This window comes from Kryptolebias marmoratus, linkage group LG24, assembly GCF_001649575.2.
Source record: "Kryptolebias marmoratus isolate JLee-2015 linkage group LG24, ASM164957v2, whole genome shotgun sequence".
Taxonomy (NCBI): domain Eukaryota; kingdom Metazoa; phylum Chordata; class Actinopteri; order Cyprinodontiformes; family Rivulidae; genus Kryptolebias; species Kryptolebias marmoratus.
The window spans coordinates 3294148-3319100 of record NC_051453.1 but is presented as its reverse complement, the minus strand read 5'-3'; the positions used below and the strand labels follow the sequence as shown (position 1 = coordinate 3319100).

General features: G+C 37.5%; 1 protein-coding gene across 1 annotated transcript in view; it reads right to left on the bottom strand.

The window, feature by feature from the left end:
* Positions 1 to 24953, bottom strand: part of LOC108238446 (collagen alpha-1(XXIV) chain) — an 80797-nt gene that overhangs the window by 5790 nt on the left and 50054 nt on the right. Inside the window, exons 20-49 of the mRNA XM_017420556.3 lie at positions 23740 to 23793; positions 23606 to 23659; positions 22454 to 22498; positions 22264 to 22317; positions 21367 to 21411; positions 19031 to 19084; positions 16964 to 17017; positions 15563 to 15616; positions 15191 to 15244; positions 13068 to 13121; positions 12418 to 12462; positions 11614 to 11658; positions 8538 to 8591; positions 7887 to 7940; positions 7698 to 7751; positions 7514 to 7567; positions 6763 to 6816; positions 6352 to 6459; positions 6096 to 6149; positions 5835 to 5942; positions 5513 to 5566; positions 4967 to 5020; positions 4785 to 4841; positions 4536 to 4589; positions 4333 to 4386; positions 3941 to 3994; positions 3456 to 3509; positions 2695 to 2802; positions 1510 to 1617; positions 1272 to 1379 (exon numbers count right to left, since the gene is read on the bottom strand). Of these exons, the coding sequence (XP_017276045.1) occupies positions 1272 to 1379; positions 1510 to 1617; positions 2695 to 2802; positions 3456 to 3509; positions 3941 to 3994; positions 4333 to 4386; positions 4536 to 4589; positions 4785 to 4841; positions 4967 to 5020; positions 5513 to 5566; positions 5835 to 5942; positions 6096 to 6149; positions 6352 to 6459; positions 6763 to 6816; positions 7514 to 7567; positions 7698 to 7751; positions 7887 to 7940; positions 8538 to 8591; positions 11614 to 11658; positions 12418 to 12462; positions 13068 to 13121; positions 15191 to 15244; positions 15563 to 15616; positions 16964 to 17017; positions 19031 to 19084; positions 21367 to 21411; positions 22264 to 22317; positions 22454 to 22498; positions 23606 to 23659; positions 23740 to 23793 (1857 nt within the window). The remainder of the gene's footprint in view (positions 1 to 1271; positions 1380 to 1509; positions 1618 to 2694; positions 2803 to 3455; positions 3510 to 3940; positions 3995 to 4332; positions 4387 to 4535; positions 4590 to 4784; positions 4842 to 4966; positions 5021 to 5512; positions 5567 to 5834; positions 5943 to 6095; positions 6150 to 6351; positions 6460 to 6762; positions 6817 to 7513; positions 7568 to 7697; positions 7752 to 7886; positions 7941 to 8537; positions 8592 to 11613; positions 11659 to 12417; positions 12463 to 13067; positions 13122 to 15190; positions 15245 to 15562; positions 15617 to 16963; positions 17018 to 19030; positions 19085 to 21366; positions 21412 to 22263; positions 22318 to 22453; positions 22499 to 23605; positions 23660 to 23739; positions 23794 to 24953) is intronic.

Below are 24953 nucleotides of genomic sequence, written 5' to 3'. Positions count from 1 at the left end.
AGGATTGTAATGACTCAAAGCATGCATGTGTAGGTAGAAAGAACATATAGTGTGTGTGAGTGTGTTTTTTATGGGTTATTTCTAAGTATTTAAGTGGCTCCAGACTCAAAGAAAGTATAATAATAGCCTTTAAAAAGTTCTCATGTATTTTTTGGAAGACATCAGCTTTACATCTGGATCTACAGTAGCTCCAGCACACATTCACATAACTTCCAAGACACACAGAGAGGAATGTCTGCGTCCTGTTCTGTGTCTGAGCACTGTCTGTCGTCCAGGTGTGCAGACAGTGTGTTTGCACAGCCAGTCTTTCACGTCCTTTGGACAGCTCCACTTTCAAACCAGCGTCTTTGGCTGGGAAACTCTATTCAGTGAAAGTGTAAAGTGATCTGACCCAGGGGTCTGAGTCTCCTCTCTGTTTCAGAAGTGTCGGGGAGGCAGGGGAGAGCGTGGGACTGAACTTTTTTTTCTTCTCATTTTGGAGTTACATAAGTAAAGTGGAGCACCTCTTTTCAGTATGTTGGAGTGAGCGGGTCTTACATAATTTGGCCTTTCTCAGACAGAACGCTTCCATTTCAGATCTCACCCAAAAAATGTGTTGCTCTACTCGGGGTAGAAAAGCATCAAACTAAGTACAGATCAGTTGCATAGACCCCTGGAGCTAAGCTCTTTTAAGAAAACAGGTTTAAAATTCGGTTCTAACAAAAACATTCCAAGAACGGTGTCAGTGTAACCAGATCAGTGAGGTATGTTGGGTAGATTATTCTACGTTTGTTAGTTTTTTGCTTCTGTTTGCATTTAGTTTTGTAGATCAATCTTGATTTGTAAATAGTTTTCATTCTGCACTTTGGTTAGTTTAACTTCCTGTTTTATTTTGAAGCACTTGCTTCCTTTGTCTGTCCTAGTTGTTTTTTTATTCTTCTTGCTCCAGGCTCAGGTCAGGCCATAGTTTGCAAATTTCTCCACTTTGCTGACCATCCATGTTTTGTTTTAATAAATCTGGCCTGGTGTCATTTAGCACTGAACATCTTACCAACCATTTGTCTGTCCTCTGCAGTGTGCGCGTCATCTAATCATTTTTGGGTTGTTTCATAAATTCATGTCTTCCATGCAATGCCTTGAATGTTGCCTTTTTGTTGCACCAAAGTTCCACACAAAGAGTTTCAGACTTCACAGCACTCTTTAAAAATATAAAATCTATACCCTGGATGCAACATTGATTTCTACTTTTAGGACTTTTTTATTTTCATTAACAAACACATCTATGAACTCACTGGTTGTCCTTTTGGTCCCAGGTCACCTTTCCTGCCCTGGTCACCTGTAGCTCCCTCCATCCCTTTCATTCCAGAGGCTCCTCTGTCTCCTGGCAGGCCAGGTTCTCCCTGAGTCAACATGCGTCATTTGTAAAAGATGTTAGCAAAACTTGCAAAAATATTTCATTCACAGAAATGTTTTATTCTCTTGTGGCAGTTTATAATAAGCTATAGGTCTTTCCCATTATCATTATTTTACCTTTTGACCTGGTAGCCCTATTTCTCCAAGTTCTCCAGGAAGTCCATTTTCTCCCCTGAGACCTGGACGTCCAGCAGGTCCCTCTTGTCCCACCAAGCCTCGCTGACCCTAAAGAAATCCAAAAGGTTTTGGTTATTTCAAATAAAAAGAATGCTTGTGTCCAAATGCAGCCTTTTAGGTACGTAAAACATATTTTTTCTCAGTAAAAGCTTTTTCAAACTTTAATTGTGACCTAACAGAATAATAATAAACTAAATGATGTCAGGTAAAGTTTTTATATTAATAAGATTTGCATGCTTCAAGCCACAAAATTCATTTTTTTAAACTAAAATTGAAGTTTTGCATGGCATGTTTGCATTCATGTTTTCAGCATATATCATTTTACAGCCTTTACTACAGTACATGTACATTTCTTAGAACATTAACGCCACCATCTGTTAAGCGGCGGTACAGCATGAAGTCCTCCTGAAACTGTGAGCTGTTTCAAGAGGAGTTATGAAACTTCTATAGAATCAGAAGCCAGAATACATGGGAGCCAGCCTTAGATTCAACAGATTTTCAAACAACATTCAGTAAAATGGTGTAAGGAAATATGTTTTCACTAAATTTTATGTTTTTCATAGAGAAACTTGGCTTTCCCGTTTTGGCTGAAAAGACAAAGACACTTAGTGTTTGAATGCTACCACGCATTAAATAAACCCACAGGCCTGCAGGCAGGAGAGGCCAATCAAACCAAACAAAGCATTTTATTATTGCACAAACTCAGGCTACGTCTTTCAACAACAGATCACAGCATAAATCTGAGACATGCAAGTGGGGAAAATATGATAAAGATTAGCAAGATAAGATGTTTTAAAGTGATGCACTGAAGCTAAGAGCAAAAAGTCACTGAAATGATGAAATGTTTTGTTGCATCAGTTATCTGATGATCTTTAATGAAGTGCATAGTTTCAAACAACTAAAAAATGTCTTTTCAGTTATTAGTTATAGTTGTTTAAGTACAGTAAATATTCAGATGCTTTATTTATCCCCAATAAACTGTTGTTGTCTAAAAAGGCAGGAAAAAAACTACTAACTATCTAGTTAAATCTGGTTAACATTCACTGAGTTGACAGTTGGACAGGCTGAAGTTCTCTTAAAAATGATACAAGGATAATGATAAACAATTATAATAGCAGTGAGTACCTGCCGCCCTTGTTTTCCTGGTAGACCTGGTAAACCCGTCAGTCCTGGAGGACCGTCTGGTCCTGGGTAACCCCTCAGTCCCCTCAGTCCTGGTAAACCAGTTGGACCCTAGAAAACAATTATGTCATCAAAGTCATTCTCTCCCGAGAGCCATTTCCACTTATTACCAGTTCCTTTATAAACCTGTAACTCCATCTTGTTACTACATCCAGTTTTTATTCCCTATTGTTTGTCTGAAAGACAGAAATTCTGAGATTATGACATATTTGAAATAAAACTAAAACAAATCAATTTTCCTGTCTGACTTTGGTATTTGTTACACTCTTACATAATGACAATATTTTTGTTGCAAATGCCTAACCATCCTAAAAAAATGCTCAATTTGACAGTTAAAAAGTATTTAAAGGACAACTTATTTATGCTTGCAAAGTTTTCACACAATGTGAGTAACACAAGACATGGCTGTTATGCTATTTGCTCTAAAGAAAAGAAATCTATTAACACAGTAATACATGCACCATTAAGAGGAGAAACATTCCTAATTATTGTGTTTTTATTTGACCTAAGACCATTTACAAAAAAAGGCATCAACTTTGATATTGACATTGTATCACTCAGGTGTTATTTTATGTCACTTCTTGGGATTCTTGCTGGTTATGAAATCAAATCAGGTTATTGAAGTCATTAACTCCCCCCAGGGCTGTATGTTGCAGCTCATACTGCAGTTTGTGTAAACCAGGAATATGTTTGATTTGACTCACTTCTGTGCCAGGAGCCCCGCTCAGACCTCTCGCTCCTTTCTTTCCTGCTGAACCCTAAAACATGGGTGAAAGTGAGTTATCTTCAAATACTGAAATACTTTCTTTAAAAAAAAGGCTATATAGAAGATGAATAAGGTCTATTGTTGTTTCTAAAGAAAAAACAGTTAGGTAATCATGCCTGTAGGGTCTGGCATACGAATATGACCGATTAAATAAAGATGATGTCAGGCATCTTTTTTTGTTTTTACCACCTGAATTAGGAGGACTAAAGTTTTTCTTTTCTCCTCAGTAAAACCACCACAGTTCAGCTCATTAAAGCATCTCTAACAGTTCTAACCTTCTGCAGCAGAATGCTCATCTGGTTTAAGATATAGAAACTTAAGGTTGTTTCATTTTTGTTTACATTACAACTAAACATCAACCAAGACCGTGGACATTTGTGTGTCACCATTTTAACAAACAAGTATATGTCTGCAGTGACTCACTGGAGCTCCTTTTTCTCCTTTTGGGCCTGGTTCTCCAGGTTCCCCAGGTGATCCCTGCACAGTACAAGGACAGAACACAGACATTAAGTGTTTATCTGGATTTGCACTGATGACTTTCTGTAGCAGAAATTTCTAGAATAAAAACATGACAATAGTGCTTATAACTTGGAGTTCATTTTGGACACAAATGGGATGAAATATTCAACTTGACCTCAGGATCAGTCAGGCAAAATGGGATATAGCTCATATTACAACAGGAAGTTTCCTCTGCACAGATACAGCTTTGATAAAGGTGAATCCTTTAGATTGAAATATTTTTAATTGTAAGGATATGGTAGTTAAACTATCTACTGCACATTGTACCCACTGTGCAGCAACATGTGTCCACTTACCGGCAGTCCTTGTGGGCCAATAGTTCCACGAAGCCCATTAGGACCAGTATGACCCTGAAATATAAGTTTCAGATGTTGTACTTTTGTCTGTAATGTTTAATCTTTATCATTGTGACGTGTTTATAATACATTTCCTCTTTTTGTCCCATGCTGCTGGTGGTCTGACTAATTCATGTTTTAAATAGATTTAATGCTTTTTCTACCTGGTATCCTTCGTCCCCCGGCTCTCCACGATCTCCGCGCTCTCCTGGAGACCCCTGTGTAAACATAAATACAGTGCATGCATTAATCCTCATGCCAACACATTTGTTCACCTTCAACAGAACATTTCTCACTAACATGCTTTACGTTTTCATAACTCAATACATATGGAAGAGTACCATTTATCCGCACACATGGGAAATGACCAAGGAGTGTTTAGAAAGCAGAGTTTAAAGGAAAGCAAGACCTACTGGTTCACCTAAGGGCCCTGGTGGTCCTGGAGTCTTATTGTCTTCACCTGAATAACCCTGGAATGCATAAAAATTGCACATAATCAAAAATGCATGGATATACTGCATGCAAACATTTGTAACAAGAATATTTGGAACCAGATCAAAATATGAAAATATTTCTATTTCAGGTGTCATATTACCTTTTCACCTTTGGGCCCTGGTGGTCCGACGGGCCCAGGCATGCCAGGATGCCCCTCAAAAAGAAGAAAGCTGATTATTGTACATAGTGAAAGCAGCTGTCAGCAGAAAAACTGTTGCTGTTAGAATCTGAAGAGTTCTGTATGTTCTGTCACTCGGAAAAAAAAAAAATCAAGTTATATCTGAGGTGATTTCCAAGTTTCTTTTGACTTTATTTGGAAAATCACAACATGTCACAGAGAATGCTGGAATGGTTTCAGCTGTCATGATTTTAAATCTGAAGTCACATAAAGAAGGAGCTTTTTACAAAGCTTTTGGAAGGTTAACTACGGGTTTTCCACACAAAAGCATCAACATGTAATCCAACTTTAAAATAAACAAACACATCGATAAAAAATGGGGCTGAGAAAATCCCAAATTTATTTTTGAGGAAAAGTATTCTTTCATTAAATGCACAAACAGTGTTATGTTGTTGTGTTTCTTCTGTTACATGAATGCATGTGTTCATTTGTAAATAGGTTTTAAAGCCACAGACGTGAAGCACTCACTGGGTATCCCTGCAGTCCTGGTTGTCCTTCCAACCCCATGACTCCAGGCTGACCCTGGAAATAAAGAAGTTTGGGTCAAAACAAACACAAAGATTAACCTTTTCTGTGATTATTACATTGGTTGTGTTGAGGACCAGAGTTAATAACACTATTTTTTTAAATTAAGATGTACTTTGGTGCCGTTTTTAAAGTGAAGCATCGCCAAAAGAGACACTCAAATCTTCAGACTTTGACTACTCCTTATGCTAAAAACTCTTCTTTTTAAAGCCTGGTTCCAAGGCAGGTCAAAGTGAGAGGAAAGACAGAAAGAATTGGAACTAACAGGTGGGCCTCGAGTTCCTCTGGCACCTTTCAGCCCTGTCTCGCCTGGTTGCCCAACGTCTCCTCGAGAACCGATCTCACCAGCCAGACCTGGAGGACCCTTTTCTCCCTGCAAAGATTCAGAAGCTCAGGTAAAGATCAGACAGTGATGCTGACACCAAGTTATGGGGCTACATGTTGAATAGATAACAGACAAAAGATTAGAGCTCCTTCAAAAAGAAAACAGGCTCGTCATAAATGTGGACACAAAGACGGTTCTCACCTTCTTTCCATGCCGTCCTCTGTTCCCCGGAGGACCCACTTTTCCTTCTGCTCCCTTTGGAAAGAGCACAGACAGTGCGTGAAAATTAAAGACTACGAACAGCACATTTCACTGAGCCAACAGTAAATTGTCTTTGTTGAAGTGAAGTCTGATCCCTACATTGTGTCACGTTTCCAATTCTGAGCAGTCAAAGTTGTCTTATTTAAACTGTTTCATTATCTGTCATTTGAAGTTTGTGGACCATTAAAAAACTTACACGAAAGCCCTGTTTCCCAGGAACTCCAGCTGGTCCTTGGGGCCCCGGTTCTCCTTCTATCCCCTTTTCCCCTGGCTCTCCGACTGGCCCCTGTTCACCAGGCTCCCCCTGACAGTGGGACAGAAAGAATGAAACACAGCCATAATGACAAATATGATGGTCTATAATACTGCTGCAACACCAATGGGAAAGATTTGACTTTAAAATGACAGATATAATGGTTTAATTTATTTGTTTTTATTGAAAATTTATAATCTAAGATCTAAAAAGAAACTGACTGGATTTGTTAAATATTTTGTATGTCTTCATTTATTCCTATAAACAAACTAAATGTTTTTCACAGGATTAATGAAACGTGCTGGATAAAAAGGTAGGATAAGTTAAAAATAAAGTGTGTTTTTCTGTTTTTACCTTGGGTCCATCTTTCCCTTGAGGGCCATCTTCACCTGGAGGGCCGGGAGGACCCTGTGCGCAGATTACAATTTACAACAAAAAGCTTCTTTATTATTAAAAACAGAGTATGTTCCTGGAAAGAGCTGCTGTTTTACTAAACGTAAATCCCACGCAAATAAAATTACTTTTTTAACTAAATTGTATGACATATACCTATTGTTGATAGAAGAAGCCATGAATAAACAAGTTTAAGATAAGTTAATGTAATTTAAGATGTAAGATGGAAAATCTGGACACATTTAAGACTTTTAAGACTAAAAAGAGTTTATTAAATGTGGGACAATCTTTTTATGAACCTGCAGAAGATACCATCTAAATCTGAGACTATTAATGGAGATTACAAGCTTATTAGAAGATGTCTGATCAAATGAGAAGAAAGGGTGTCGTAGATGATTGGTCTAATCTCCAACAGGTGTGCATACGGAGTGTTGGCCTTTAACAGACGCTCAGGTGGTCTCTGCTGGATTGGTCGTGAGGAAGTCCCCAATAGCCAAAATGTTGATAAAAAAAAGTCTATTTTTTGAGCGGAAGTGTGTACTTTTATAAGTTTTTTTTTAACTTTGAGTCCGTGAACATGACTTATACCGTATAAAGAGTGTTTGTAATGTTCAGGAAAAAATCTCAACACCAGAACGATGGAATCCAACTGGATTAAGTTTATCCAAACACACGAATGGAAGAGATCAGAGGATAATTTTCAGCCACTCACTCTGATTCCCTCCTGACCCTGTTCCCCATCAGCTCCCGGAGGTCCAACATCACCCTAGAGAAAAGCAGAACACAAACACATTTATATATTATATAGAAACCAAAGATGCAGCTCTTCCAATCAAGCGGACGTTAAGTCAGTTTTCACATTACTGTCATGTAACAAAAGCAGAAGCTTCACAGACCTTTAATCCTGGCTCTCCATTAGCACCTGGTTCCCCCTCAACACCTGGGCCACCCTACAAGAATTAGACATTGAGATGAAGGAAGAAACATGAAAAATGTTCAGCCTATACAAGCATAAGGATGAAGTCTCTAAAATCCAGTATCACTTAGATAAAGAGCTGATAAATGATTTTGAATATTTAACGCACTTCGTGTCCTTGCTCTCCATTGGATCCAGACTCTCCAGGAGGTCCTTTAGGTCCCTGGAAGAAGATACAAAAACATAATTATCACAATGATGATTTGCTGCCTAACATTTGCTACTGATAGAAAAGGAAAACACACATTTGAATATTAATACTAAAGCTGGCACGCATTAAAACGAGAAATATGTCTGAAAAAAAAGAAACTTGAGAGCTGTTAACGTTTGGAATAAAAAGACTAAAAAAGGAACCAAACACAAGCAAGGCCTCTAGCTTTACTGAATTTACTGAATGTGTTTGACATTTTTATGCCCCTGAGGAGTTGGCAGATTTCCAAGAAAATGAACAATTTGAAGACTAATCCAAGAGAGGTGTGGAGGATTCAGGTGTGAGGTGGGAAGGCAGAAGGTGATAAAACGATTAGTCGACCAATCATTTCAGTTTTTGTCATGAGTCACATCAAAGTTCCTCCAGTGCTTCTTGAATGTTTCCAACACTCCCTGTCCTTGCTTTTATAAAACCTTTATAAATGATTATCAGTCTTTGTATTCTCCCCACTGTCACGACAGATCCCAAACAAGATGGTTTCAGAGAGCGAAGTTTGTTTTTAGCCTCCTAAAACAATCGTATCAGTGCCACAAACAAGCGTTTACTTACTGGTTCACCGTGAGGACCTCTTTCCCCGGTGCTTCCTGGAACACCTGCCTTACCCTGCAATCACACAGTCACATGGACACGTACTCAGCCCTGATTCAGTCATTCGCAAAGTTACAAAAACAGTGATGAAAAAACTGATTTTGATCATAACTACAGTCAACATCCCCAAAGTGGCTCCAGGTAATTAGATTACTGAAATGATTTCTGACCCCAGCAGGCTTTAAATGCAGAACAAATAGTTTGGTTTCCCTGCAGTCACTTCGGTTTGTTGTTCCCCAAACAGCATTTTTAATTTAAAAAAAATTAGGTCCAACATTGTGTTATGGTTTGGGAAACTTTTTCATACAAAGGATATACACAAACATTTAAAGAGGAATGTGATTTTCATTATTTTGCCTTTTGTGAGTTCTTAGGAATCAGATGCAAAATTAAACAATCAAAAACATTAATAATAACGAACCAAGGAGGTTTGAAAGAATTTCAACAAGTAGCATTTGATATTTGATACCCAAAAAACACTTGAAAACTTCCACAATAATAACAACAACAACAACAACAACAACAACAATAATAATAATAATAATAATAATAACAATAATAATAATAATAATAATAATAATAATAATAACAACAACAACAACAACAACAACAACAATAATAATAATAATAATAATAATAACAATAATAATAATAATAATAATAATAATAATAATAATAATAATAATAATAATAATAATAATAATAATAAACTTATTTTTAACATGTACAGATGCCATTTTTCCTGATGTTTTCTGATGTTTGTGTATTTTAAACAATAACTTTGAAAGACAGAAACACAATAAGTGCCTCTGCAGCTTTGATCCTAAATATAAGATTTATGTTGCAGGATGCAGATTTTTTAACAGTGAAAGATCCAAACTCCATGAACATCATTAAACACTGACTGCTGCCTTTGACTGCACTATAACAACACTGTTTTCTTCTAAGTTCAGAGGTTTTTCTGCCTTTGAGTTTGTCTCCAGTGGATAAAAAAACACACATTGTTGAGTTGAACTCAAAAACTTGTTTTGTCTTTAAAAAAAGTTTGTTTTCCAGCTAAGACAGACATAATTGTTAGCTTGAGACATTTCTGAGCGGGGCACAGGGGCAGTTTTGAACCAGAAGTGGACAGAATTTTTTTTTACTTTTTTACTTTTATTTTCAAAAATGTGACTGTCCTGCAAGTGGTTATCATCTTTCAGTGAAACTGTCTATATTCACAGACTTCTACCTCTTTTTTTACGATGGCTAAATGATGTTATGTTGCTTAGCTCATAACATTCCTTTTCTAAAAAAGAAAAAAGTACCATAATTTCACTGCACCTTCATGTCTGTTATTACAGCTTCATAATGGCTTTTATCATCTCTGTGGACAGCATGTAGATGACACCTGGCCACAAAACTGTTTATCAGAGTAAAGGTCCCATTAAAACTGACTCTTTGAAAATGGAAACTTTGGCCAAATGTCTATAATTTGTATGTGGTTGTTTGAAATATTCATCCTATAATCCAGTGATTCCCAACCCTGGTCCTGGAGGAACACTATCCTGCATGTTTTAGTTGGTTCACTACAATTTCATCTACAAACTTGAACTAAAGCTTATCTGAACAGCTCCATTTACAACTTACTGGTATTAGTGGGGAGACTTTTCTTTTCATAAAATTCTAAAATAGTTTAAACTTTAATAAACAGAATTGTGATGATTGAGCTGCACATCTGGGTGATGCAGCAACAGATACAGGAGCTTTAGCCCTTTATTTGGAAAATATCTGCATTTGCATGAAGTTCTACTAAATATTTCAGTATAACAGCCATAATATATTCTAAAACAGCTGCTGCTGTTGTATTATTTTTAAATGCATACAAGTGTTGCAAGCTTCAAAGATCTTTAAAGACTTAAGTTAACAGAAAATAATTGAAAGGTGGTCTGCAAAGAGTAAACTGAGCTTCCGAGGCTCTGATGTCTTCAGTCACGTTTCTTTCAGAACCAAGACAAAACGAGACGTGCAGGATCTGTTTTCAGACACATGATGGCGCTGTGATTTCAAATGAAAGGCTGCAATGAGAAAAAGTTTAGTTGTGGTGTGGTTTCTGATTGTGGATAAGCTAGGAAGAAGTGTAGATGTTTGGTTGTTTCTCAAAGATCAGCAGCAGCAGATTAACAGCTGCTCTAAAAAGAAATGTTAGGAGAATTTAGGACATGAATGCACTGTGCGTGTGTGTGTGTTCTGCAAACGGCAACAGCAATTCAGAAATAAGAAATTATTTGTGGATACAGAATTAGTGAAACTTGAAGAAATCTGTTTAATCATTTGGAACTGAAGCAACTGAGTCCAGCATTAGTTATTCAGACAGATGAGAGCCATAATCGATAAAAGTGGAAACAAACTACACTGTAAAAGCTTTTACTGTAGATAAACTCTAGTTTTCATCACTTGGACAGCACATGTGGCTCTGTTTTCGCTTTGCTGTTTGATCTTTGTGTGCATTCTTCTGCCATCTGTGGAAAATTGGTTGTTTTATCCTCCCTTATATATCAAAACTATAATCCAAATGTTTGTTTTTTTTTATGCAAAAACAGCAAAACAAAAGTTTTATTAGAAAACAGCCCTGAGATCTGCCAAGTCTGCCCACAATATGAAAAGAAGTCTGTCACTGATGGACCTTTCTTTGTTTTCTGGTCCTAAGTAGTGCTATTCTTTGCTTTTTCTTTTTCACACAACATATATCCTGACTGATTAATTAGTTTGTCAGTTTAAATCCTTATTGGTGAGAAGGAAACAAACTTTCTACTGTCTCGAAAATGACATGAGTAAGAGGTGCTGATGAGAGAGGAAGCACCAAATTGTCTTTAAAAACAAAAAAAAAACGTTCTCCTAATTATTGGCAGTAAACTCTTAAAATTAGTATCTACTGTGGATCACAGGTGGGGAAAATCAAAGATGTGGATGTATTTTAGGAGTGTGTTTTTCCACTGTTCCCATAGTTATGGATCCTGTAAACATTATAATTAATGACCTATAAAACATTACTTACAGGCTTCCCTGGAGGGCCTCTTTCTCCTGGACCACCAGTCTTGCCCTTTAAAGAGAAAAGATTAAAATACAAATTAGATCCATTCATTTAGGTTTTAGTAACATGGTGAACTTTAAGCTTAGGTTAGAGTTTTTCCAAGATGAAAATAAATTATGTTTAAACATGTAAGGAAAAAAAAATCTGTAAATCAGTCCAAGGAAGAAATATGTAGAAAGCAGGACTGATATTCAAACACATGCTGGTACTAGACAACCAAGTCATTATAAGAATAAAACCAGAATTTACCCTGACTGGATCAATCAAAACCAGCGTTTACTTTCATCCTACAAACTTCTCAGTATATTTAGCTCAAACTCACAGTAAATTAGAACGTCATTTGGGTAAAATTAGACACAGAAGTCAAAAAAGAAGATGAAAAAAGCCCTTTCTGAAAATAAATAAATAAATAAATATCTGATTAAAGGCTTTCCAATCTGTAAAAAGGGCCAAAAGGTCTGAGATGTTGTTGGAAATCACATCTGGTAATGCAGACTTTCACAATAAGTAAACGTGGGTCTTCAAAAAGCATATGTTAACATAATACAGCTGCAGAATGCTCTTCTGAACAGCCATGATTTCTGGCAGCGGATAAATAGGAATTATAAATCTGCCGTCTTATTTTTGAAGAAGCTAAGACTTTTTGTTTTCATGTAGAAATGTGTCAAATATAAATTAGTTACAGCACTTCACCCTTTCATCAATCAGAGCCAGAAAGTTTAGCTCCCTAAATACAGACGAGACAGGTTTATTTAAAGAAATACTCACTATAAGTCCGGGTTCTCCTTTTAGTCCCATTTCACCCTTTTCACCCTGTAAAGAAAAGAGGTAACGTAGATTTATTGAAGTGGTTTTTTTTTTTCTTAAATTAAACTATTTGCTTTAAAATAAAGTGATAAAATTCAAGCCAGGCTTTGCCAAGATGAGAGGATGGCTAGAGTAAATTTATAAAGACCAATTTAGGACACAAAATATTGTTTTTACCTCTTTAATTAATACACTCAATGTTTGGGTTGGTGGAATATGAATGTACAGATAATGTACCTTTATATTCCAGCTCTGGGGCTGCTTTGTTGCATCAGGCACAAGTTGTCTTGAATCTATCAAGATGTTCTGGGGCGAAATATGCTGCCCAGTGTCAGAAAGTTTGGTCTCAGCTGCAGCTCATCAGTCCTCCAAATGCATAATGACCCAAAACACACAACTAAAATCACTCTGATTGACCACCGTTTTGGCAAAGCCAGCTTCATTAGTTTTAAATATTTTTTTCTGAACCACAAATCTAAAGCAATCTTTGATTTTCATTTGTTGATTATAAGAATTTGTTTTTATCACTATCACTTTTATCAGTATCAAGTTATTTCAGTGACCATTGTGGGTTTTTACAAACTCATTTATCTGTGTCTGTAGTTGTTTACCTTGGTGCCCTCAGGTCCTGGTTCTCCTAGAGCGCCATCTGGACCCCGGGGCCCCTGTGCAACAGCAGCATGAGACACACAACTGAACATCACTCAACAAATACTTAGCATCAGCAGATGTTGACATCCAGGAGTGTTGTAAACTGAACTGAAACAACATCATCAACACAGTAATTAACCTTTATTCTTCACTTAATCAGGGAAACATCTGTCCTGACACTAAGCACACATTCCAGTGGTTTCCCCACCTCAGTAACAGATTAAGATCTGTAAATACTTCAGGAGAACCTGTTCTGTCTTTCAGCACAGTTCAGTTTATCTGAGGTTTCACTCTTTCAATTTAATCTGCTTCCTTAAGAGACAAATAGACTCTATTTGTCTCAGCATTGGTGCCTTTCTGTTACAACTTTCTATCTAAAGCCACTGAAATAATAACTTCTGTGTGAATGCTGAGGTGAAACTAGACAGCTACTGAAGAAGTTTTATGGTTACAATCCTCAACATTTAAATCTGAGAATGCCTTTAAGTGTGTTTTTTCAGAATGCAGATGATAAAAATAACTTTTCTAATCCAATAATCACTTCAACTGAAGAGGTTCTGAGAGTGAAGCACCCATTTCAAGCCCCTCCCTGTTTTTAATAGTCAGGTGCAAACTTGTGATTTTGCTTCCTCATTTTTTGAACACAAACAAACAAACAAACAGTTTTATTGGCCACTGAGAACAGACAGACTCACTGCAGCTGTAATTTCAGACAGTAACGGACTGTTTGCAGGTATAATAACTTTTTTGTGATCTCTGACTTCTAGATTTGAACATTTCAACAACTACTAACTAAATAGCTGCTACTTTTAATTTGAACATGTTGGTTTGCATAGATGCATAGTCCAGTACAAATGAGTTTGGTTAGCTACATTATGTTTGCTCTGATGCAGTTTCCTTTAGAGTCAGACGGACCAGAGATATTTAGCTATTTTCATGTTGTGTAAATAGATGAGATATAAGTAAGCAACACATCTGCAGAGTGTGCACATCTGTTTTCCCATATTGAAAATCTTAGAAGTAGCTCATTAACACAAAATACATATAACCAATGTTTTTTATCTATTTATTTGTTTTTCCAATAAGGTTTATCTGCAAACAAGAAGCGTGGTGAAAAGAAAAATAAATGTTTATTTCTGATCTGTTTTAAATTAAAAGTCTGGCTTTTTTTTCATGACAGATGACAGATCATGTGACTTGACAAACGTGTGAGACATTAGAAAAAAAAAGAAAGAAGCAGGATTCCAGAATCGCTGCATCATTTGATGAGAGGATGGTGAATGCAGCAACAAACTGCCATGAGCAGATAACAGATAACGAGTTGCAGCAACTTAACTGTTGTCACATGTCCTGCTTGGCAAAACGTTGAGAAAAGAAAAGAAAAAGTGGAGAGAAAACAAAAAAGAGATTTGTGATGGAAAAACATCAATATGTGTTAAGCAGCTCAGTGGTAATTAATTACTCTGTTGACTCTTTAGAGTTTCTGTGTAACTTGAAATGTATTTAAGTTCAACTATGAGCTTCAGTCGTGGCACCACTTGAGTCTGACACTGAAGCAAGTCATCCCATTTATTCATTATATAAAGATTTAATGAAGTAAATTAAAGCAGACGTAGGAGTTAAAACCTCCAATTTAATTGCGTCACATATATGTTGAGATGCTTGAAAGCATTTAAATTTGCTTTAGTTGACACTACAAATAAACGTGGGTCGAGTTTCCATAAAGCTGCAATAAACCAAACCAAAAAAACATATCTGTTTGCTCCTTTACCTGCAGGTGTCCTCCTCTCAGCCAAATGGTATCCCAAAACCACACCACATCCATCTGACATGACCATAGTCCCTCATAATAAGATTTATAACCCTCACCAAAAAGCTGCACATGTGCCATGAAAGATGTTTGGGCCAAGCTGAATGACAAACACATATTTCTAAAGCTGCTTTACTCTTTATGAGAAGGAAGCTGTAGTGTTAAACAAATAATCCCCAGGTCTGATAAGTGAAGCTTTAATTGGCCGATGTGGAGGAGACTCATTTAGCAAACTTGTAAAACTGATGCTTAGAAACGTAAGACAGTTCTTACCCTTCGACCTTTTGGCCCAGCAATGCCTGGACTGCCTCTCTGTCCCTGTGGGCCCTGCGAAAAAAGAAACAAGTCAAATGACTGAAAACACTGAAAGCATTCAATCAAGAGATCATTGTTGAAAAAGAAAACATTTAAAATATTTGAAATTTGTACAGTGGGCACAATGGTTAAGATTTGGTGCATCCGAATCAATACACACCTATATATTAAAGACATCTAAAATACAAGAGTTAATTAAAAACAAATATCAGTTTAAGGAGGAGGATTACAAATAATAACTCAGTATTTTCAAAAACACTTTTTTAGATTTACATGTATTTTTATGAGGCAAAGAACCTTTAATGTTGGTGATGAGAGTATGACACTTACAGGTCCACCTTGCATCCCGATGTCTCCTGGACTTCCTGGCAACCCAGGATAACCCTATTAAAATAAATAAATAAATAGGAAGATAAGACACTGAGTCATTATTTGTTGTTACCTGATAAATGAAGAAAAAAATCATAGTTATCATTATAAAACTTGCTAAAGATGTGCAGCACCAACGCAGTGTGAGGTCATACAGTATAAAAGTGGTTACATCTGCAACTGGAACGGATTAGGTGTGTCCTGACAACAGTGTTTTATATTACTCTGTCTTTTATTGTCCTCCAGGGGTTCCAGAAAAACAGACACTGCTTTGTGTGGTGGTTTTCATTCCTACCCCACAGCTACTCCCCATTTTAGGACAAAATTAAATAATGATGTAATAACAAAACAACAAAATACAAGAGACTTGAGAAAAAAGGAAAAACTTCCGGATATGATTTCTGTAATCTGGGATGAAGCAGTTGAATGCCTCAGACTGAAAATCACTGCACACTTTTTACATTAAAAATCAAATAAGTCACTTGTCCTCTCTCTTTCTCACAAACACATGCACTGATTAAATCATCTGCCACAACCAACCAGCAAATTATTCATCCCATAAACTCGTTTTAAATTTAGTAGCCACTGGTCTAGTTTTAGGTTAAAACTCTGGCCAAAAATGTGAAATAAGGCAATAATCCAAGCCCCGAGACAACAAGGGATCAAGGCCAGCCTCTTACAAAAACTCAGGCAGGACTACAGCTGACAGCAGAAACTGTGCAGCAACAGGAGCTCGTTTTTATGTTATTACTGTAAGAGAGGACTGGAGCTAAAATCATTTTCATGCCAACAAATGTTCCACTGTAGTAAGTGAGCTAATGCTGTAAAAATAACCTGCTATTAACCTGTTTATTTGTGATCAACAGGTAAATTCACACACACACACACATATATATATATATATATATATATATATATATATATATGACGCATCATCAAATACATAGCTCAGATTCCTTAAAATGCTCTTTCCTTCTTGAAACCACTCATTCCTATAATTCCAAACAAACATAAAAATGATCCTGAACTATATTAAATGGTGCAGCTTGAAAGCATTTGCGCCAGTAGTTTTCTAGATATTGAATTTAATTCTGAAATGCAGGTATGCACCCAGTGTAAACAAAGCACTCGGCTACATGGAAGCGTGAGTCACATGATTAGGCTGGTCATAAAGGGCCTGGAATGGGTCAGACCTCTGGCAGGACTTCTCTGACTTTCAGAAAATAAACCAGCAAACATCAAACCTCATGATCACATGACCCTAAAACTAATTAAGTGTATTAAAGTCGGTGTCTCTTTTTTATAGGGAACAGTATGGATTTACCAACAACTGGAGGAAAAATCCTGAGTGATTCCACTTACCCTTGGCCCATTCTCTCCGACTGGACCTGCTGGACCTGGTGGTCCCCGGTCACCCTGGTGAAAAACAATGCAACAGAAAAAGTTATTCACTAAACTTTAAACTTTCCCATCGCCTCAGGGTCTCTGAACCCCTTTTGATGACACTGTGCTGTCTGGTAAAACCAAAAATAACCCTGCATGAACAGTAAAGCTACACATGGCTTTAATATAACCCCCTTCTACATATGTGTAAGTGATGCATTAATCCCATTTCAACTGCTAACATTCATAACTGCATAGTACAAGTCTATTCTACTACTTGCATTTCTGTCAAACATAAATGAAATACTTTTAAGGCGAAGTATTGGAAACACAAGTCCAAAGAAGTAGGTGGTACTAAATTAGAAATACACATATTGTAAAAAAGATTTGTAGGCTGTCAGGGTATGACTGGTGCTGACAAACTGAATCAGGAGGGGGGATTTTGTGTAAGAAGAGTTGGAGGACAAGCAAGAATCTGACAAGCAGATGGCTTCTCATCATAAGAACATGTTCCGACAAATGGGCCTTCTGGATAGGAAAGAAAAGGCAACAGGCTGAGACAGAGGGAGAGAACAATGGAGACAGAAGGTAAAAAAGGTGAGTGTCTTTTGGAAGACTGTCAATAATCAGCACGACTACTTTAAAAAGTCGTCACAGGCTTCAAAACTAAAATGTGGAGAAATGTGTAATTTTACTGTTTCAAGTGTTTCAGGAGCGCATGTGGAAAAGTCATAGTATACACCGTATTCAGCTAAGTTTATTCTTGTTATCTTTTTAAAAATCGTACTTACATTTAAATAGATTGTTTCAGTATATTGTTCTTTATATCCAAAGGTCCAAATCTGATTTCTAGATAAGGTGAAAGCTCTGGAATAACTAGCAACAAGCAAATCCTTTTTTATCAAATCTGCTTACAACCAAATGAAATGGCACAGTTTGCTTAAAATTGTTTGCTTATGAACCTCAGATTTTGACAGTAATGGATACTGTAGTGTCATAATAAAATTTAATTTAATCATAACTTAATTAAAGGCACCAAAACTCTAAGATGAAAATGATTGACGTAAAAATTACAATTAAAGTACAGAATAACCTTGTGTGAAAAATGGCACTGTCTGCCTTCAGTGAGCTGCCTAAACCTTGACACAAAAGGTGTTGTCAGATGGAGTAACTGTTTATTTGTCAAGCAGAGTGTTTTACTACATTTATTGCTGAGAATGCACTCACACAGATATGTGGTGGGAACAAAATACAGTAAATTCATATTTTTCTGTCCACTCATCTTTACAAAGGTGTCTCTTTAAGTCTACATTTCTTTTCTTTGCACGTTTAGGTAATTACATTGCCATGTGACATAACATCTTCTTAGTTTCTGACACTGACAGAGGCTGAAGCTGCAACCTGCTTTGGCTGCCATGTTGGGTACAAAGCAAGACAAAGCAGGTCTGTTATAAATAAAGGTGGGCGACAAAATAATGTGCATGAGCTAGAATGCAGTTTTCCAAACTGTGCACACAAATCCTTGATTTTCAAAAACTGGCCACGCAAAACACGGCCACACGGCTCTCTGTTCAGAGCACTGCAACAATAAATGTGCCTAATTTCTTTCATTTTTGAGTCTCTAATTAGTTCCCAACAGTCCAATGAGAAAGCACATGTACGGACACTATCTCGCTCCCTACCTCGCTCGCCCTGTGCACTCTCTCTCTGTATATTCTTAAAGGAGCCACACCACTCTTCACTGCATTGCTCCAATGCATTTTAATACAATGTAATGACATGAGATTTGTTGTTCAGTCTGGATCTGGACCGGAGTCCAAACTTTGAGCATTGCTGGTAAAAAGGCTGTAATGAAACATAGGTTTGACAGTATGTTGCTGATGTGGCTGGGAGACTGCTGAGTGTTTATACTTGTTTGTATTCCAGGGCCTCTGAGGCCTCATGTCAAGGCTGCTTAACATAAATGTAATTATAAGGTTCTGCCGGTGACAGGCAGGCAGCTGATGCTGTCTGACAGATTTAATGACAGAGAACCACACTCCTTACCTTTTCACCAGGAACTCCCATAACCCCAGTTATTCCAATTAGGCCAGCTGGACCCTGGAGAGGAGAAAAAAAGAAAGTGTGTCAAACACAAACACATCAGGAGAAAGTACTAAGGGTTACTTCCCAACCTGTCACAACACCTGGAATGCAAAAGGTTGTAGATTGGAATGAAATGTTTACATCAGTAAGAAAAGGGGAGCGGGGGTAAGAGCAGGAGCCTGCAGAGCTGGGGGAGTTGAATTTCTCAACTACAACTTCGAAACATGGGTTCATTCAAGAAACTGCTCATTGTGGGTTACCAGTAACAATGCTGTGGTCAGGCTGAAGCTGTCTCAAATGTGTTGACATTTTTTAATGTTGTGTTTAATTTAGTGTTCACGCTTTATACATTTAGTGCTTTTTATTATCTTATTTTCACCACATAATTACATAGAAGTAACATTTTTTTGTACAATCTGCTGATTTTATCTAAAGAAAGAGAAAAAACAAGAGTCTGAAAGTGAAACAAACTAACAAACAAGGAACAGACAATAAGAAACACTGAGAAGACCAAAAAGCCTGATAGCTGTAAAATACTGCTCATATATCATCAAGTTAAAAGAACGTCTGAACTTTTTTTAAAGTGGAGAAGTTATGTGTAATCAGTATATTATCTGCAGCAGATAAAAAAAGAAGTATAGCCAATGGCTAGTCATATTTGAGCTGATTCCAGAGCAGTTTTCTGCCATCTTAAACAACTTAAGCGTCAAAAGTTTTACAGTGGTTCACACAAACTTTGCATTATGGATTTTTATACCACATTAATGACATAAATGACATTGCGTTAAAAGAGCCCAGTCTGACTAGCCATTAGCGTTAGTCTGAGAGTTTCTCCCTGATTCTCCATACTGAGATTGTCCTGACCACCATTTACTGCAGGTAAGACATTGTCTACTCATAAGTTTTGCACAGAAGCCAGCCTGAAAAAATCTGTTCTATCCTGTGAGGTTATTATCCATCTGAACTCAAACTGAGAAATGGTTGACAGTGAAGTCATGGAAACGAAGCACTAAACTGACCTCAGATTGCTTTATTAGGATACTAAGTAGGACAACGTGATAACCTGAATTGTATAACTAAAAGACATGTTTTACAGGGCTTTTTGTGTGACCGGGTCTTGACATGAAGCTTTAACTGGATTCATTTGAAGGTGATTGGATTTCTCAGACAGTCCACCCTGGATTACTGCAGCTCTGATAATAAGGGTTAAACTTACAGTCAACAACATAAAAATCCAAGAATACAAGCGTTTCAAAGCCGACATGCAGGTAACTTTAGTAAATGTTGTCTGATGATTTTTTTATATGTCGTGGGCTTAAGGGTGACATAGAACTTTGAGCAGCAACTCTAAATGACCTAAAATTGCTCTAAGCTCCTAAAACCTCCAGTAAATTTTCACTTGAAACAGTTTATTGGAGGCTTTGCAGTGACGCAGGGGCACTTAGTGAAGACAGGTGGAATAAAACTTCAATGCATCTGCCCTTTCTCAGATTCTTTTGCATTTTATTTATCTGTAAAGTGATGCAATTGCATTTATTAGAGCCTCTATATGTTTAAGAGGTTTTCTTTTTCCTACTGCATAGCTCCATGGTTCCTGTTTGGCTTCAAAGGCTCTTCTACTGAGTGACTGCCTAATGCCTCTCAGATGTGCACTGCAACAACACAGTTTAACATGGTCCAATTGGTTGTCTCTTCTATGCACAGAATGCAAATATTAACATTTAGGGGCCTCTTAGAGGGCCCGGCCTACTTCCAGTGTTCAGAGCACTTAGAGTCCTGATGAGTTTACAAAAGGAACAGGGAGCTGTTTTTGTGCTGGAATTATTAAAGCATTACAGACAAAAAAGGCTTAAAAAAAGCAAAAATACAATCCAGGAGTTTTTGAATACTCGCCAAATGATGGACAAGGAATTTGATCTTTTCAGATAAATTGTTCTTACAGTATGCTGTTATAATTTGATGGCATGGATTATAAATATAAATCTTTGCAACAACAAATGTCAAACGTATGTTTAAAGATTAAAAGTCATAAACAAATGTGTGGCCTGGCAGGTCTCTGATCCGAGTTTCTCTTGGAAATGAAAGTGGGTCAGCAAAGCAGCAAGACATCAGAAAGTTCCCTGAAACTTTCTTCACAGTTGCTCTACCTAATTACAGGCAGACAATGAAATATAGAGGAATAGAAACGATTTAGAAACAGCTAAGACTCCACACTGTTGCTCTCACAGAGACTTTAAAGAAAAGTTTCAAATGCAGATGAAAATTCTGTGAATGTCAGCAGAAATGAAGGGACCTACCTGAGGGCCGATTTTTCCAAGATTTCCCGTGTCCCCTTTCTCCCCCTGCAAGCAGTAAACATCAAAGCAATGTAATGGTTAGCTTCTGTAAATAAAGAGGTTTCCACAATCATTCTGCTCACAGGAAATTAAAAGTGTTAAAAGGAACACACACACACACACACACACACACACACACACAGACTACATGGGGCTGTGAATAATTTGGTGTTCCATGATGTGCTGCAACATGAAGGCAAGAAGGAAATCATTTTCTCCCATAATTAAGGCCATCTTTAAAACACTGTCTAGGGTTTTAACGGGATACAAATCTTGAAACACAAGTTCTACGAGTAAACCACAAATCCATTGTTTAGAAATCAGAAAATACTGAGAATGTTTGATAATACGGTAATAGAATTGCACTTGTGAGTGAGTTCAAAAGCCAATTACAGCCCTGCTACTGATTAACCTACAGAGAACAGGCACAAAAATAACAGCAAGGGCATAACAAAGAAATACATCATTCACATGAATTCAGTTAAGTAAATCTTCACAGCTGGTTGTGCAGCTGCTGTGGTGCTGTGGGACACTGGTTGTTGTCTTGTTGGAAAATTGTGGTTTCATCCCCCCCAGCATGTCAGTGTTCTTAGGCCAGACACTGAACAGCCCCACTGGCCTCAATGCGCTTATTGGTTCTGTCATTTCCTCACTTGTAATTATTGTTGGAGAAGTGCTATCGAAGTGCAATTCAAGTGTAGCAGGTACATCCAACTGTTTTGGAATCAAAAATGATTTTTTTAGCAGACTTATTCAATCAAATAAAACAGAATTTATTATTTAAAATATAAGTCTCAGACAAAGTGAATGGAAATGAATGAGAAGATCAAATTAAAATCAGTATGAAATCAAACTCACTGTTAAACCCTCGGGGCCAGGTTCACCTTGGTGACCTTTCCTTCCAGGTCTTCCCTACAAAAAAAGTCATCAAAAGTTGGTGAGATATTTGCCTTTTTACTCACATCAGCTGCTTTACTACAAGTGACTGTTACACCTGCAATAAAAGGTGCATGTTTGTGTGTATTCAGGTGAAGATGGATGTTCTTACAGTAGGGCCAATGCTGCCAGGTGGGCCGAGTGGTCCTTCATCACCCTGCAGAAGCATGACACAACTGGATAAACAAACATGTTCACAAGCAAAAACATACACAATCTCATTGTATTTAGTTAAACACACAGTATACCTTCTGTCAAATGAGTACACTGTGTTCCCAGACATGTCTATTTAATTGATATGTACACAACTTCCTGTCTACAGTGACAAAATAAGCTGAAAATCCTTAGGAGATAAGTACTAATGACAACTTAGGCAAAGCAAAGTTGTTGTTTATACTGTAGATGTATCTATAAGTAGAAAAAAACATGAGTAATGTTAAAAGTAAAAGGGTCTGATACATCTGGGAACAATGTTTAACCACATACTTCCTGACCAAAATGTCACTTTTTTCACAAGCCACATGTGTTTGGTTTTCCTAACTATCAAATAAAGTCAAACTGACAGAAATAAACTATAAATAAAGCCAAGCAAAACAACAACAACCAAAAAATACCGTAGCGTAAAATCAAAGAGCATTGTACCGTATTGATTTGAAATGGACTGAAACTAAAGTGAAATAAGACACATTTCAGTTGTAATTAGTCTGTTTAGTTTTCTTGTCCTGAGATTTTTATTTCATTGTGATCTGATGATTTAATAATGAGCTGAATTGGCACCATATAAACTGATCTTTATGAACTGTATTTTTATGCTACTTTGCCTGATTTCTGACCAAGATGTGGGAGTATAGAGTACATCAGCTATTTCTGCAACCCTGCAAGTCAATGCTGAAGAGTTTATGAGAACACAAAAAGTTGTGTGTGTTGTACATCTTCCAAAGGCTTCTGTTCTTTTTTCCAGGGCTGAAAAAAACTGCCCATGTTTTTATGAGAATCTGATGTTAAATCATAACATCACCTGGTGGAACATGCCTCAAGGTGAAAGGAAAAAAAAAAGGTCCAGTCAAATCTAAGATGCAACTGTTTAAGATATGACTAGTTCTTAAATAAGCATCACATTAATCAGTCCTGCCTTAGTCTAATGTTCACAGAAATCCCTCCATGAGCCACATTTTCCATGTCTCTGCAGCAGCCTAACAAGAACCAGGAAGTACTGTACAGAAAATGACATAAATGAAACAGTCTGGGTGTTAAATTATCTCACCTGTGGTCCTTTAGGCCCTGGAGGACCTTGGGGCCCTCTTGCACCCTGCATGCCCTGAAACACAGCCAAATGCTAAATTCATTAGAATGAACTAAATGCCTGTGTTTGTGGATGGTCAGGGAAAAAGTTGCTACCTTTGGTCCAGGTGGGCCGTTGGGCCCTGGTGCTCCGATGTCCCCAGGAAACCCCTTGCAAAATTAGAGAAAAGGGACATTGTTATTAAATATTACTACTGTGTTAGCTGTATTTTGACACAGGATAGCATACATAATGGTTTGAAAAGCAGATTTAAAATAAGCCCATGTATGTACTGATGTGCTGCAGCAGCACCTCCTTAAAATCTGGGAAAGCTGCTAAAAAAAAGAATCAGTCTTAACAGTAGGCAGGCTTTTAGAAAGGAAAGAGATGAATTGCTACAGAACTGATTAGGGCCAAAAACCCTCAAGCATGTTGTCATGACTCAATCTCTCCTTTAAATGGAAAAAAATAAATTACCTTGCCAGGGTCTACCTGTTTGCTCCATTAGGAAACATTATGGTCCAGAGTGCAGACTGTCTTTTTTTGTTGTTGTTGTTGAAAAAGAAATCCAGTCGAGGTTTGTACACTTCAATCAACTTAATTTGGGATAATCAGTCTGTGCCACTGCTATTTTGTGGGTCACAAGCTGAAAAGTTTGGGAACCACTGAACTGCAGACAATATCTCAAGCTGTCTGTGAATCTCCATCCCCTTCTATCCCCGCTCATGAACAGGACCCCAAAATACCTCAACAACTCCACACGGTGCAGTAGCCCATTCCCACCCACAGGTGGCAATCCACCATTTTCTTGTTGAGGAACATGGCCTTACACTTGGAGGTGCTCATCACATCATCATAAAGATGCTTATCTAGGTGCACCAAGAAATTCTGTCTGTAAAGTTTATGAACAGAATCACTGACAAATGGAAACCCTAGCTTAGTTCATAACTTAGAGAAAACAAATCTGACTTTTTAACAGTAATGTGAACCAAGTTGTTGTTACTTTGGTTGTACAAAGACTGAATACCTATGAGCAAGAGGTTCAGAACCTCATAGTTCTGAAGTACCCACGACATGACACCACAAGGACAAACTCCCAAGAACCCTAACCTATGATTGTCAGGGTAGAGACCTGACCAGGATGAAAACCATATTCCTCTGCTTCAATCAGAATTTGAATTTTCAGACACACTCTCCCTTCTAGCTCGTGGTGAGTGTGAAACATGTGACCCCCTGCAGGTGAAACACCCTCATGGTAGCTCCCAGAGCAGCGGGACCACCACCTCAGTCTGCCAATCTAATGCCACTGACTCCAACTTCAAGCAAAGGT